The sequence below is a fragment of the Charadrius vociferus genome, unplaced genomic scaffold (assembly GCF_000708025.1).
Source record: "Charadrius vociferus isolate BGI_N301 unplaced genomic scaffold, ASM70802v2 scaffold56, whole genome shotgun sequence".
Lineage (NCBI taxonomy): Eukaryota > Metazoa > Chordata > Aves > Charadriiformes > Charadriidae > Charadrius > Charadrius vociferus.
The window spans coordinates 1717207-1733866 of NW_009649057.1; the positions used below are offsets into that span (position 1 = coordinate 1717207).

Consider the following 16660-nt stretch of genomic DNA (forward strand, 5'->3'; position numbering starts at 1 on the left):
GCTGACATAGATAAATGTCACATAAAAATGCATTTTCATTAGCTTGGCAAGTACAGTTGTCCTGTCTCACAGAAGAATGTGTGGTTTGTAGGTGGGGTTTTTTTTGTTGTCTTAATTTGGACAGGCTCATGCTGTTCCCAGGTAGATTTGTAGACTTACAGGGAGGTACTGAATCAATATGTTCCTGCCAAAATTTTGAATGTAGTAGAGTTTTGAGGTGTATCTGAAGTTGTCTGTCCCTCCCCCCACCCTAAGGTCTTTAAGCTCCTTTTGCTTCATTTTAATGCTTCATAAGTTTATATTTGTTTTTGGAATGAAATTACTTGAATGTAATAACTGTTTTGTTCTTATAGGCTATTAGAATGGAGATTAAAAATGAGAGAAACTCCTTTGAAAAAAAGATTCAGGTAAGTTCTAATCTTGTTTCTGTTTCCTCAACCACTTACAGTGCATGTTGGGATCTCTTCTCTTATGCATTCATAGGTACAGAGAGGACTTGACTCAGAAGGAAGCAAAGCAAGTCCTCTGGTAAATTCTCTTTGATGTTAGATGACGGGAAGGCTCACCTTGTTTTTGAAGCAATTTTGAGTAAAGCTGATAGGCATGCTCATCAAATATTGAAGCTGATGCTCATGGCCAGCCCATGAGATTAGGCTTCTTATATACTATATTCCAGACACGTCTTTAAGATGATGATTCGCATTTTGGGGCTATATTTTATGTTAGTAATCTGAGTAATAAGGTACAAGAACTCTGAGAGCATGTACTTATTAATGTGCAGTTACAGCATCTCTTAGTAGGAAGTTAATGCAACTTTCACATAATCTAATTTAGTCACTTCAAGAAGAGCTACAAGAGAGAGAAAATGAGCTTGCTGTTGAAAAGAAGAATGGTTTGAAAAGGGACAAAACCATTCAAGGGCTAACTGTTGCATTAAAAGCAAAGGAAAAAGAGGTATGATGATTATGATCATGCTGGTTTGTAGAACTATCGTTGGGAGGGGAGTGTGTGCATTGTGTACGTGGCAGGGTTTGACTGATTTCACTGTAACCATTAGGAGGCTTCTAGTGGGTCCTTAATTGCTGCTGTCGTATCTCTAGGCAGTTCTGTTTATCTAGAGTTTTGGCTCTTGGGCTGGGGGAGAGAGAAAGAAGATACTTAACTGATACTTTCTCCCTTAAGAACTTTGAGGAAAAGTGTTTACAGTTGCACACTGATTTTTATCAGCTCTGAGTACCACTTAAGAGTATTTTATGTTGTTGACTGAGTGGAGCTGTCATAAAGGCAACTAAAATAGGAGAGGTCAACAACAGCTGAAATTCAGATTTTTGTGGAAGAATGGGAAATATTTAACTTGAGTGATAGGCAGTCTAGCGAGTGTTGTATAAGAACAATAATTTCTTTATACAAGTTTATTATGATGTATTTGGTGTTTTTGTTCTTTAAAGTATTTGTTTTGTGTAGTTGGATGAATGGATAATGAGATGGGATAGCTATTGCTGAATTGCCATCCCTTGGAAATAACTCTTTCTATATAGTATTCATTTTACTTTACTTAAAGAATGAGGAGCTTGGTTCTGAAATTGAAGATCTAAATGCTTCATTGGCTAAGGCAAGAGAGGCAACTCACAAAGCACACATCCAAAAATTCAAGGTAAGAAGTAAGCAATTAATGTGGCTTCCTCCATCCCTGTTTCTCCCTTCTTCATAATTCCACGCAGTGGGTAGTGCTTTGTCTTTGAAAGTACAGGAATGGAAATTAGTTTAAAATGTTTAATTTTTTGCACTTTGAAAAAAAAAAATAATTGCCCAAATGAAATTATTTAAATGATAACGTTAAAATGTCAGATTACTTACCTTCCTTTCTTGAATTTTTTCTTCTTTAACAACTAAGAATTATTACGGGAGAAATGTGTAAAAGCAAAATGAGTTAAAAATAAAGACCCGAGTACTTGTGGAGCTGAGATGATATTGAGCTTTCTTGTTGACCTAAGAATGTTTTGGTTTTTCTTCCAAAAGTATGGTAACAGCACACTCTTCATGTTAGCAGAGTTGAACTGGGTATGAGACACTTGTTTGGATTTATTTATATAATAAATGTGAAACCACTGTTTATAAAACAGTGGGATGTTGCTTGTGAAAATGTGATTTAGTAATGCCTTCATGTGTGTGGAGGAGAATGGACTTTGATAATTTATGTATTATGAAGGTCTTAATGTAAAAATGGGAGAAAATAAGAATTTGATATTAAAATAGACAACATAATGTCTCTTGTAATGTTTTCCAACTCAGCTAAAACTGAGTCTGATAAAACTAACTAGTACTGATTAGAGGCAGTGGTGAATCTTCTGTTATGATGTATGTACATACACTTGGTCTTATAGCTCAGAAGGAATGGAAGCGGTTGATACACTTGCCTCCAAAGTACACACACCTAAAGCTTTTGTGACTGCCTGTACTGTTGGTTTTTTTTTTTATTTTAGAGTCTAATGGAGCAGTGATGTTTAGTTCTCACAGAGCACCTCTGTTTCTTCAAAAGCCATTTATTTCATATAAGCCCCTATTTTAAGTATGCTTTATTGAGAAAAGTATATCCTATTTCTTCTTCAGGTCATTTTGGCCTTTGTGTGAATCCATAGCTTATGTTTGCTTTTTTCCTACCAGGGAAGTCCTGCTTTGAAATAGTACTCTAGTTTTTAACGCTTTCGTTGTTGAGAGCTTGATTATTTTTGAAAAGTTCTAGGTTTAACTAATCCCTCCTGTCCACAGAATCCATATTGCATGGTGGGTGACAGAGCAAGCCTTTCTCCTCCTCATTACTCTGCTCCTTAACTATACACTTGAGTTGAAGGCAGGTCTCTGAGTAGATCATGCTGTGTAGCCCACTACTGCTGTCATCTGTGTTGTGAACTTCAAGGAGGCTGGTTGTAACAGTATGCAATGGGGAAGAACGCAAATCAGACTTCCTGTTTTGTATAGAAAATATGCTTATGACTTGGTAACTGCATGACCTAGTCTGGATTCAAACTGACCCAGAAGTAGAAAGCTTTATGTAATAAGAGCTTTGGGAGCCAATAATAATAATATGATCTCATTTGTACTACGGACTCCTTTGCAGGTCAACCTTTATCTAATTCTTAGTTATCTAAGACACTTATCCTCTGCTGGGTGTCATTGAAAGCTGTGTTATGTTAGTTGAGAAAATTTTCAGTGTAAGTAGCTGTCACTTCACTGTGGTTTTACACCGTAATTTTGAAGTACTGGAAAGAGGTGTGGAGGAGTGGGTTTGGACGCAACAGGAGTAAAGCCTTCCAGTCTCTACAAAATACATTACAGAAATTGAATGCTGCTTTATGTTTCAGGGTGCTGAGGATTATCAAGCTCTCTTGATGGAAAAAGAGACCCTCTTAGCAGAGCTGCGTTCAGAAAACCTTACAAAGGATGCTGAGAATCGTAAACTACAGAGGAGGATTAAAAGGACCGATCAAGAGCTAAACGATTTGAATTTAGAAAGAGAGAAAATGGAGAAGGAGCTGGATGAAGCACAACTACAGAAGAGCAGAAGTGACAAAACCATTAATGTTATTATCACTTTTTTCCTTTATTTCATGAAGTTAGAAAATAATTTAGCATTTCTAGCATGTCCTTTTCTAACAAATTTAGTTTTTTAAATTTGAATAATCTTTGGGAAGGTAAATGCATTTGCTTAAAGCCAGTGTTCAAAGGAACGTGGCCAAGAAGATCGAGGAAAATTCTGGCATGTAGTCTCAATAGAAAAATATTTTAAAATAAATATCACTTTGATAGTCTTAGTTAGGTTCTAGAAAAAATGGTAAATGTTTATTTTTGGTTTCAGTTTTTCTGATGGGAGAGTCTGAACATGCACAACAAAGTACATTTTATATATCTGCTGTGTTTGTCATCTTACAGATCTATACATTATCTTAAATTACACTACTTAAATTAAATTCTTTCTTCCAAGTTCTAATGCAGAATAGGAGTAAGTAACTAGTTGCAAACACATGCCAAATTTCAGCTTGCTTTTTGCTATCATAGCAGGGTCACTGTAAAGGCTGTATGTTTAATAATTTGTGCTTGTAAAATTCCCAAAGCACAGGATTAGTTGATCACAATTTAACATAAGATGATGTGCTGTATCTGTTTGTTAATTTTGCTTGCTTCATATTCTGCCTAGGGTTTTTTACCCTGCTGTAGGTATTTAGATAAGCACTACTTCCAGTACACACACAATGTGTGACAAAGTGAATTATCAGGTTTCTTTCTTTCTTCCTTTGAAAAAAGGATGCACCTTCTGCTGAGTGTTTGGTGTAAAACATACTTCTCACCTGTGTGTCTTGTCATGTGGATTTTTCTAAAGTCTTTTCACAATTGTTCCCATTAGGGCAGCATTTGCATAATGAGTAGAGTCCTGCCTGCATGCAAAGTCTGGCCCTCTTCAATTAGGGATTAGTCTCCTGCTATATTAAATTACACAAAAGATTAGATGAGCTTGTATTTATTCAATGGATGTTTTGGTTCAATTATTAAATAAGGACCTTAGTAAGGCAGGTATATGTGGAAATTGCTGTTCCTGTAATATCACTTAAAACCAGTAGAGGGATCTCTTTACCTACAAACAAATAAGTTCTGCTCCCTGTCTCCTGCCCCCAATTTAACTTACATTTTTGGTTGATTGTCAACTGTGGTTAGGCTGCCGTCACAAAGTCTCTATCTTTGGTGTGCTTTGAAATTTCTTCAGGGTGTTGAGGTTAAGGAGAGAAAGAACAGATCGCTTCTGTCAGTAAAACAGCCACAAAGAACATATTTTATTGATTTAAAGTATTTTATATTTAACTGTCTTCTCTATTCAGAACTTTCTTCATCTTTCAGGGGAGCTAGAATATAACTCTGCATAGGAAAGACAGGAAAAATAGAACCGAGTAGAGAGTTGCCAGGGGATTCAAAGTTACTTGTATTACAGAAGCCTATTTGACTCCATTATGTCCAAATTTTTCATGTAAATGACTAGCTCCTTGGGGAAAAGCATCCCTGCCAAAAGATGAGCAGTCTTATAAAAATTATATCCCTAACCTATTTCCTACTCCTTGCAGAACAGCTGCTTCAATTTCAGAGTTGCTAGTACATTTGGATATAGCAACACTGCCTGTGAAATGTTGCCCATTAAGTAGTAGATATGTGGGAGTAAAAAAATATGCTGTGATATTTTGCTCTTTGACAAATAGAAAACCACTTCAGTGATCTGATGCAAACTGTTTATGAGACTGCCTTAAAAATTCTGTTCTATTTATGTTCCAAGATACCTATTTATCAGTGTTTCTATTTTGTTAGAATAAAACTAGCAAGAATGTGCCTAAACTGTAGAAAATACTCATGACATCCGTAATGAACTACAGTCTTAGCTCTTCACTCACTCATAGGGAAATTTTCAGTGACTTTCCATAGACTGTAATTGGGATAATCCTGATTTTTGCATGTATCTTTTTTTTGTTTGGGTGGTTGTTTTTTTAAATAAAACCACAAAAAACCCCAACAAGACAAAAATACCCACTCAAACCTTAGAGATCCAGAAAAGGTCCATCTGCCCTGTTGCACGCCCATCTTGACAAGATGATTTAGGCTTTACTGTCCTGAAATGGAAGAAGATTAATTAAGCAAAATGAGTTAGGATTGCTGCATGTGAGCTGATCATACAAATCAGACTGTGCCCAGTATTAGAAGTCTTCTGGAGCAAGGGGCACAGATGTTCTTGAACAATGTCCCTGCCTCAGGGTGGGTGGGTGCTCTGCCTTTTTACTAGGTTAACTTTAAAAGAAAAAAACCTCAGTTCTCTACTTTCTAGAAGCTGCTGTTAAGCAGTAGTTCATCATCACTTTAAGCTCTTTGAAATGAGAAACTTTTGGCGTATACATAATCATACAATTGATGAGGAATAAACATCAACTCATCCTTAATGTTGCTTGTGTCCACTGTGTTACTGTGTCTATAACGGAGATTCAGTGCTGCTTGATCGAAGAGTTTGTTCAAATTTACATGATTAAACACTTCAAGTATCCATTCTCTCTCCAGGCCTAAATGGAGACAATTAGAGTGTATTTACTAGGTATTCATATTTGATCAGCTGGTTGGGGAAATGCAGAATAACTCATTAGGAAGAATTTATTATTTAGTCTTCCTACCTGTAGTTCAGCCTGAGAGGGAGGTTTTGGAGCTTCAAGACTTAATTATTCACCAACCTGTTTTCCATCTGACAAGGAGGGGGAGGCATCTGCTCTGGTCTTCTGCATTATAGGGTTTCGCATTCATTTTTCTTAGTTCAACTATCATTAATCATAGGAAAGTCTCTTGGGAAAAAGGTTGGCAGAGGGAATTGCAAAGTTTATGCTCTGAGAGGTGTAGGTACTATATTATCCTTCCAACTTAATGTATAGAAACCAATAGATTTTTCTCCCAGACAATTTGAGTGGTCAATGAGTTCAAGCAACCTGCTATAGTGATGGATAGTTTTATGTGTTACAGAGTTTTAGCTCATGCAAAGAAGATAATTTTCCGTCCCAACTCTATCTTGTTTTGGGAAGGATTTAGGGAACTCTGGGGGCAGAAACAGTAGAGGCAAAGTATCTGCAAATTGCAAGTCTCTTGCAGGCTTTTTAACTTTTCCCACAATTGTATGCCTTGTCAGTCCACCTCTTTCTGTAAACCTAGCCATAGTATTTGTGCTGCTTTAGAGGCAGAAGCATATTTTATGTACCTGACAAGTGTTGTACACCAAGACGACTCAGATTGGGTAATAGGGGGTGTAGTACTGTTATTGCAGCAGCGTCTTTTCTGTCTACACGTGTCTATCATCTTTTCTGATTTAAGCGGTTTATAGTTTTCATAAAGAGAAATTGCAGAGTATTGGTCACTTGAAGTTATAGGACAGCTCAAAGGTGTTCCTGTGAAGTTTAGTTACCATACAGGTGATGTATTCACCTGTATTCCTCTCAGTGATGCAATAGCACAAAGTCAGTGTAAAACTAGAAAGCCAATGAGTGAACTTTGCAATGCAGTGAAAATCATAACGCTGCAGTTGATCCTTTGCTTCTCGTTCACGTGTTGTATATGAATAGGCTTAATGTGACCCACTTGAAGAGCTCCATAACTCAAGCCAAAAGACTTTGCAGTTATCAGACCGTTACACTACTTTCAAAAGAGCTGTGCTATACTGCAGTTTATATTTATAGCTATTGGTTAGGAAGAAATAGAAACATATTTGAGAGTTTGTGTATATAGACAAAACTTGGACCTGATTCTGCAATTCTTCAGCTTTCTTAGTTAAGCGAATAGTTCTTTTGGTTCTGAAAAAATTAACTTTATTAGTTTGCAGAACTGAAGGTCTAAGCTTAATCATTCTTTGCAACTGAATAACATTTGGGTATTTTTGGGAGCTATTAGGGATTTCTTAGCTGAATCCTGCTAATGAAGCTAAAATTAAGCAAGTAAACCAAAAGGCATTGTAAATGACAATTTGTATTTAATGTGCAAAATAAACAGAAGTAAAACACTGAAGCAGTAAAATGATGTTAAAGATTTGATGCGAACCTGCATGAAGCAAGGTAATTAAGTCAAGAAAAGGACATAAAACAGTTTGTAAAGAGATTGCAATTAAAGTGTCACTAGTACTATTTCTTTGTACTTAGAATAAGAAACAACTATTGAATTTTAAATCCCAATGGAGGTAAATGTAAAGTTTATAGGTGACTACCATATGTGCAAACTATTTAAAGGGCTTATGATACTTCACAAATGGGCCCCTTTTGGGAGTTAACAGAAGACATTTTAAGATGTAGGCTGTATTACCTGGTTCTTTGGGTCTGAAGAGAAGTTTAGATAGAGTCTTCTGTGAGTTTTAATTGTTTAATTTTAGACAACAGCTCCTTTGTTACAAATTTCTACTTCTTTTTCCACACAATCCATGCAGTAAATGTTCTAGATCTTCTTGTAGAGTAAAAGCTTATAAAATGAGAAGCTATGCCTTTTCTAATTGACAATGTTGAAACTTCCAACAAATCAGCAACAAAGTTCGAAGTGACACAAATGATGGTAGGAGAGAAGCTGGAAGGACAGAGAAGCCACGTTATGGATTTTTCTACTGCCCTGTGCTCTTGCATATTTTCCACTCTGTAACTGGGAACCGACTTAATTATAAGAAATTAATGTATACTTCCATCGATTTAGCAATTGTCTCAGTTCATAGCAACATGTAAGGAATAGTTTGATGTTATTGCTTGGAACCCAAAGCTTTATCAGGTGGTCAGACTTTGAAACCCCATATGTAGCTGGATTTTCAAATGGTCTATTTTCAAGTGCAGTGAAACAGCATCTGTAGGAATGCAGAGGAGAAAGCTGCAACTGTGCTGTGTGTCAAATGTGTGACCTGCTTCTTTCATTGCAGTAGTCCACGTTGATCCTAACAGATCTCAGGGTCCTTTGGACTTGCTACTGCACAGGGCTGTTGAAACAGATTGTTTCTGTGTTTCAGAAGCAAAATGGACAAGAAGTAGATGTTTCTCTGGTGGGTAATTAAGATGTGGAGATGATGCCGCTAAGCTTAGAGCTGCAGGCAATGATTAATAGAGCCAGAATCAAGATCAAGTTCTGTGCGCTACTTCTAATCGTGAGACTGACCCGATTGGTCATTTGAAGTTTGTGCCCTTGTCAAAAGAAAACGTTCTAACATTTCTGACCTTTTGTTTGATGCAAAAGTAACTAGTAATGCAATGTTAGAGCAAGAATTTTCATGGTGTGATGAGAAAAAGAGCAAATGACAAACTGAATCACCCGTAACCAATTTTCTCCTATTTCTAGCAAGGGAGTAAATTGACTCAGAAGTGAGTGTTCATTCTAACAGTGACAACATCTACGTGCGTGATATTCCTAACAGACTCAGAGTCCAGTCGTTCTGTATGAAAAGCACTTAAACCGTAAAACCCTAGATTTTTAGAAGACAATACTGACACCTCATCTAAAACTTTTCTTTCTTTAATTGTGTTCATTGATGCTAAGAGAAAAATACTTGCTTAAATACATTCTCCAGACTATTCAGTGATAAGAGTAATTTAAAGCAACGGAGAGTTAAGCTAATAACGTGGGTTGTTAGTCTTAAACTTTTTTTAAAGTTGATTTGCTAAGTATTCAGTTTCATTTCTTTTGTAGGACCTTAGAAATCAACTAGAGAAATTACATGGTGAAATGGCTGAGAAAGAAAAAGCAGCTGAACATCATTACAATATTCTTTTGAGTGAAAGCAATCAGAAGTTGCAGAGCCAAGAACTAGTTATCAAGCAGCTAACAGACAATGTCAATCAAAAGGATCTGCTGCTTCAGGTAGGTAGACTGAAGTTGAAATGAAAAATGGAAAGTTACCGTTTGATTTTGTATGAGGAATTATTACAAAATCACATTTGTATTTGGAATTACTCTTGATTTTGATGATAATCCTTCACTTTTCATAATACTGTATTTGTAGAACAGACATATAATTATAGAGTGTGCAGCATTCAACAGGATTTCTTGTTAGGGTTTTATGAAGCGTGTGGACAGAGGAGGAAGAAAACTTTGCTAATACTTATGTAGAATTTTCACTGTTGTGGTAAGATGGTTTAAAAGCTCTGAAGTGCCTATGATTTTCAGTTTATTGTGCGGAAGCTAGAAGCTGGGGAATAGGTATAGATAGGTATAGATACTGAAATATTTTCTCTTTTTTTTTTTTTTTTTTGAGCCTATTCAAAATAAGGTCCGTGAGGAGGCAGCTGCCTGAATGTTAATGGAACCCTGCTCATTTTTTTTATAGCTGGAGGTATAACCCTGAAAAGTACTGATGGTATTCAACCAACAATGCAAAGAGTAATAATTGAGCTTGCTCTATATCTGGAGACCAAGGTGCATGCCTTGACGTTTTTTAATAATTAAAGGATTGGATAGTTGGGGAAAGCTTCTGTTTGAGATTTTTTCTCTTCTCTTACATTAAGTTGAGCTTTTCTTTTGTGAGGTATGTAAAGAACATGTGCTGGATCATCTTCGAATATTCCCCTGAATTTTGTTTGTTTCTCTATTCTGCAGTATAAAACTAGAGTAAATTTTGTAAAACTGTCTCATTGTTTTCTTTTGTTAGAAACTTGATGGAACAGTTAGAGAAAAGGATGCAGAATTGCAGGAGCTCCTGAATAAGTATAAGAACCTTCTGAGAGCCAATGAAGAACTTGAACTGAAAAATGAGGGCTTAGTAAAGGAAAAATGTGCTGCACAGTCTCAACAGTCAATCATCAAGATAGTCAGAGAGTTAGAGGTGAGTTTTTCATAACTGACTGTTTGTGGACAAATACCTTCCTTAGAATTGAAGAGAATTTTGACTTTGGCTTAAAGGTGTGGACTCATATACATTGTAATTTACTTATGTAGCAAAGGGCTGGTTTTCCTTCAGATCAATACCATCCCAAAATATTCTGTATAATTAGAATTTTAACAATGGCTTATTAATAATTGTGTCGTATGATTGGAATGATGGTGGTGGTGTTGATCTGGTAAGATACATAAGAGTACATAGTATTGTACTTTGATGAGTTTATATGGCATCACTAAAATCTTTACCCTCAGGAAGTGTGTAAAGTGTTTTGCCTGCCATCAAGAGGTAGGAGTTTTGCGGTCATTAGGGTGGACATATTTCCGTGAGTGTGATGGTATCTGCATTTCTGAAGAGAGGTGCAGAGGAGAGTTTGTGTACTTCTAATAGATAAGGGGAAAGATTGCACAGAGCTAGTGACTGCAGGAGATAAATGGTGTTTGAGGATAAAAAATACAGGTAGGAGTGAAGATATGTCTAGGGCAAGAAGAAAACTACTTTAAAGCAAAGAAGAAAGGCAATAGTACAGAAAAGTATGTATCTTAAAAAAGGTGGACAATATATACCCATTATTTTATTTGATGCCATAAATTGAAAAGACTTGTTAGTACCTGAAATTGGAGGTCAAAATTCAGAGTCTTAAAATGTAGATTTATTTTCTTCCCCCTTCACTCCCCGCTTCTGTACTAGCAAAAGAAAAGTTAGGTACTGTTAGGAAGTTTTTGAATCACTTGCTGACTCCAGTGCATTTTTTATTATGGTGTACAGATTAGTGAACAAGTAAGTTGCTTTTGAAGGTATGTTTCTTGTCTTTTTTTGTGTTGTTTGCAGCCTAGTATGTTAAGGTCTCCAAAAGCATCAGGCAAAGTGAAAAGAATTAGGCTAGTATGTACAAATGATGGAGAAAGCTATTTTGTTTCTTTAATAATATATCAGTATTTAATTAGATTTTCTCAAGGATGTTTAAAATAAAGTGAGCCAATGGCAAAGGCAACATGAGTGCTATGTCTTGTGTCACATTCTGAACACACTAGTGATGAGGTGCTTAAAATGTTATGGGCACTATTATTAAACAAAGGGTAGATGCCAGCACACGTTGAGTCATGGGTTATATGACAAGTTTGGAGTAAAGAAGCTGCATCATTGTTTGCCAGGGTACCAGTGCAGAGTATATCAAAGAATATATGAATATACATGCAGAGAAAATAAAATCTGTGAAAGCCTGAGTAGAAATACTACCTCTGTAAAACAAACTGCAGTGCATGCACGTAACATCTGTCACGAAGGGACCTCAGAGTGGTGGAAAATCATACAGAATTGATGAAAATCAAATACTTACTTTCCTCTGTACACCCTGCTTCCAGTACAGGTGTATAACCAGGAGACAGAACAGTGGCAAGCGAGGCCATGCATGGTAATGACCCAGTACCCGCCTTCTAATCACAATCTATTCTCTATTGCTGGTTCACTTAGTGATTGTGAACAATACCTAATCACAACCCATTGTCCTCTCAGCTCAACCTCTGTGTAAGATATCTCCTGTAAGAACCCACTTTGGCATATTAATCATAAGTTTTTGGACACAGATTATCCAGGGCCCTGCTCTCATTGGCTGCCTTGGACTCTTTGATGACTTTACAGTGCTGCACCAACTCTCAACAAACGCACAGCTGGATCCTCCCCACCAGAGAGAACAGAAACCAAGCTCTTCTAGCCTCACTGATCTTTAAAGTTGAAGAAACTGAATTGAGAGATGCAGAACTTTCTCTCTTTCATCATACCTTTTTACTTTATTTTAATGTAACGATAAATTTTAAAGCAACCAACATCCAAAGCTCTGCTGGGTGCCTTGCCCAGGCCAGGGAAGATAAATGACAGTTTCTAATTAGAGTTTGGATTCTTGAGCCACTGTCATGGGCTAGAGAGAGAGAGAGAGTGTGCGAGGGCACTGATAATTAGGTTAGTCATGCAACTGCTGACTCTAGTATCTGTGAAGTCTCAGAATGAATTCTATTTTACAGCCAAGGAATTTAGAAGTGCAGTGGAACCTTTAGTTGGTTTTGTGCTTAATGCTTTTCTTGCTCTTCTTGGCGTGTATCAGGAATCGTGTGGCCAGCAGGACTGGGGCAGCGATCATCCCCCTGTACTCAGCACTGGTAAAGCCCCACCTTGGAAACTGGTCAGTTTTGGGCCCCACACTTCAAGAAAGACATTGATGTGTTGCAGCGTGTCCAGAGAAGGGCAATGGAGCTGGTGAGGGGTCTGGAGAACAAGTCTTAGGAGGAGAGGCTGAGGGAACTGGGGTTGTTCAGCCTGGAGAAGAGGAGGCTGTAGCGAAGGGGGGTCTCTTCTCCCAAGTAATGGGCAACAGGACAAGAGGGAACAGCCTCAAATTGCACGAGGGGAGGTTTAGATTGGATATTAGGAAAAATTTCTTCCCGGAAAGGGTTCTCAAGCACTGGAACAGGCTGCCCGGGGAAGCGGTGGAGTTGCCATCCCTGGAGGGATTTAGAAGACAGGTAGACGTGGTGCTGAGCGCCATGGTTTGGTGGTAACTTGGCAGTGTTAGTTTAATGGTTGGAGTCAATGATCTTGAAGGTCCATTCCAACCATAATGATTCTGTGATTCTCTCACAACCAATGCTCCCATACTTACAAAGTTCTCTTTGTTGGAGCGTTTGTTAGGTAAATAGATTTCTTATGCAGATTTTTAGACTTTTGTCGTTCATTTTATTACTGACAAAAGCAGCAAAATTGAGAAAATTTGCTCTTGCTCAGTCCTTGAGCTGTGCTTCTGGCTACTGTTGTGTTGCATGTGTAATCTTGCACACAGAGTACACTGCAGTAAGTGGCCACAGTGATATGAGTTTTAATTCTAAATTGATTTCTCTATAAGTGTAGAAACCATCATTTTAGATTTGCTGTAATGTAGCCTTTCTATGATGTCTGTTTTTGGGAGGAGGAGCTTACATACCACTTGAGGGTGGAGTAGGAAATGTGGTTAGCTGGTACACTGCCAGGCAAATCTGATGTTTCTGCAGACACAAGGCACTTTCTAATTCCTGTACCATCAGCACATTATTTGACTTTGGTTATAATTACTCTGCAAGAGTAGCAGAGTTAATTGTTAATACTGTGCAGTCGAGGAACTGAAGGATACTGTGTGCATACAGTTGTAATGTCTAATTTGCTGCAGCTGGAGAAGTTGTAGTCAATGCATGAAAGTTATTGATGTAACTAGAGCATTGCAGAGGACGGGTGTCGTGAGAGTTGGAATGGGTGCGAATGTTGCAGTACTGCAGGCATGTCTTGGCTGTTGAAATTGATGCAGTGTTGAGGACTATTGCAAGGACTATTGCTGAGTCCTTGTGGTTATGGAAAGTGATGTTGATTTTTTGTTTTTTTTTAAACAAGTGTCCTGTCTATTAAATAGAGATCAGTGCATTGTAGTTGTTGCTTTCAGTCTCTTGAAATTGATGTTGTGAACACATAAGCAAGGTGGTAGTTCAATTTCTGATTTGATGAGATGATCTTACAGCTGAAGCCAGCAATGTTTTTTTGTCAATATCTGTGTCTTCACTCACTTCAAGCTTGATGTTTTTCACCTGTGACACTGAGCATGGCCTGGTGACGGAATGGATGTGGTTAGCATAGCCCATCATTTTCATATTAGCAGAAAGATCATCTTAAAAGAGTTAGCCTGATGAAGTGATATTTGTAGTAGTCTTGCCTCGCGCATCACCGAAAAGGGTCATAAGGGCCATCAGCTTTATGACATTTTCTGTGGTTGAGATGACATCATCTAAAAGTCACCAACAAAGTCTTTTGCTATAGTAATTTTCATCTTTAGATATATGACTCAGTGGCCCATAACAATTTTAATCTTATTGGTGATTGTTTCATTTATGGTAGACCATGTATAAGGTTACTGCAATGTTAGAAGAAATTACCAGATCCTGGTACTGGTGGGTGGGTGGGTGGGTGGACGGATGGATGGATGGATGGATGAATCGGCGATGAAGTGTAGGTTATGGCCTTCTCTCAGTCATTCATCCTCTAACCTTCAGAGATTTTGAAGTGATCCTGTTGGTTGTTGTAAGCAAGAGAGTTTTCAGTGAGGCAACCAGATATTCTTGTGACTTTGCCAATTAAGTTATTTATTGTGGAGGTATAAACCTTTTACTTTCATTGCTTACAATTTGAGAAACCTTTAATGAAAATAAGTTATGTTTTCCTTCACTGCTACTTAGCAATAGTATTTCAGACTTAAATATAGACTTTAATGTATTAGATTGCCTCCTTTCATGGGAATATAAATCTTTCACTGCAATATGGTCCTGGATGTCTTGCAGCTATCTCCTCTAACACATTTTCCCTCACACCATGTGTCAAGAGGTTTAATGTTTCATTAACTCCCACGGCATTATGGTCTATTTAAGTTACAGAGCTGCCTTATGTTTTGTGTACCGTTGGGAAGTTGATTGGAATAATTCACTCCTACGCTTTATTTAGAAATGACAGTAATAATGTACAAACAACAAAAAGAGAGATGTTCTTGCTGTATCTTCGCATCCTTATTATTCATGAAAGATTCTGAAAAATCAAGAACCACTTTTTAAGATTTTGCTAACCTCTACCTAGCTAGTTGAATTTAGAATTTAATAATTTCTGTATAATCTGTGACATTTGGAATTAAGAAACAGCTCATGTCTCCCGTTACTCAGAAGAAAAGAGTTGGGAGGATTTTGTGAGCTTACTGAGATTTTGGTGCAAATGTAGAACTAAATTAACATGTGAATTCTAAAAGTAACATAGGAAATAGGGAAGCTGGAGCATGGTTCTGTGTGTAACACTGCTTTGTTAATACAGCAGTCGTAGACCCTGAACAATCGGTGACAACTGTTATCTAATTTGTGTACCGTAAACCCTTCAAAGTGACATTACTTTGCCAATGCTTCAGAAAGCGCTTTTAATTAGGATGTAGTTCTGTAGTGTCTTCAGTAATAATTGCAAGGCTTGTATCAGACATATGGAAGAGTTCACTAGAACTTCTAACAGACTGTTAACCAACTAAATTAAGTCAAAAGATTTATTTCTTCCTGTTGCTTTCTACGTCATTGATCAGTGTCATTGTGATCAAACTTTTTCCAAGTTAAATTGCAATCTGTGTATTTTATGTTTAGTGACTGTTCTTGAAAGGCTGCGATTCCAACACATTGATGAGACTCCTTATTTCAGGCTGTAAAATGTACTTTTTTACGTGGTTTTTTTTGTGAGACTTTTATTAATGGACTTTGGATCACCCACCTCCATCTGTTTGCCTTTGTGTTTCTCAGTACTCGGTCAGCAGAAGCCATTGCTGTGTGCTCCTCCTCTGCTCATCTAGATGATATACTTGGTATAAAGCTCAGTACTTCGCGCTTCGTATACAGAATAGTATTTAATGTGAAAATTGCACTAGAACCTGGAAACATTTGTTAGGATACAGCTACCATTGGCACGATGGTAGATGAACATGATGCACGTGTACAAAGGCAAGGTCACTTCTTCAAAGAATCTGTAGCATTAGGTGGTAGAAGCTACTCTTTCTGCAGTAAGATCTGAGGTGCAGATTACTTTAATGGGAGTAATTGGATCAAAACTTGATTACACTTGCAAAATACTATTTAACATATTTGCTAGCATACTGTGAAGTACGAGTGTAAATAATTAAAAGCAAACAACAGTTGTCCTTGCTTTTGTACTGTTTACTTTGCAGAATACTGAATTTTTCAAATTAACAGTGTCTTTGCATCGTTAGTGTGAATTAACAAGATTCTACTGTAGCTGAATTTTTGTTGCAGTTCTTTCCTTAGGAATTGGAATTGGAGTAATAACAGCTGCTTAAAACTCCTGGGTGTAGATTTCTTCCTTGTTAATGATCTGTTCACTAATGATTTAGTATCTCTTGAGAATTTAGTTTCCAGTCTTGAGGTTGTAATATGGAGAAAATAGAATTACCTTTCATTCTTGCTCTCCAGAGTTATCTTGTCAAACTAGAGCCATACACATTCCCCCTTTGCTGTGGCACTTTTTTTGTTCTTTCTTTCAGTTTTCAGTCGAAAAAGAAAACCGAGAGAAGCAACAAGGCCTACTATTCTTCTCAAACAGAGGCATAATATATGTGTCTGACATTAATACATCTAAATTTGCTATAGATATCTCACTTATTTTCTCTTCTGAGTCGGCTGATATCTTAGGTATTTTTATGTAATAAGT

At 37.2% G+C, this 16660-nt stretch overlaps 1 protein-coding gene across 1 annotated transcript in view; it reads left to right on the plus strand.

Annotated features, from left to right (window-relative positions):
• The window catches only part of CDK5RAP2 (CDK5 regulatory subunit associated protein 2), an 82574-nt gene that overhangs the window by 13588 nt on the left and 52326 nt on the right, over window positions 1-16660 (plus strand). The window contains exons 7-12 of the mRNA XM_009888041.1: window positions 354-407; window positions 835-954; window positions 1562-1654; window positions 3363-3581; window positions 9217-9387; window positions 10175-10348. Coding sequence (XP_009886343.1) covers window positions 354-407; window positions 835-954; window positions 1562-1654; window positions 3363-3581; window positions 9217-9387; window positions 10175-10348 — 831 coding nt within the window. The remainder of the gene's footprint in view (window positions 1-353; window positions 408-834; window positions 955-1561; window positions 1655-3362; window positions 3582-9216; window positions 9388-10174; window positions 10349-16660) is intronic.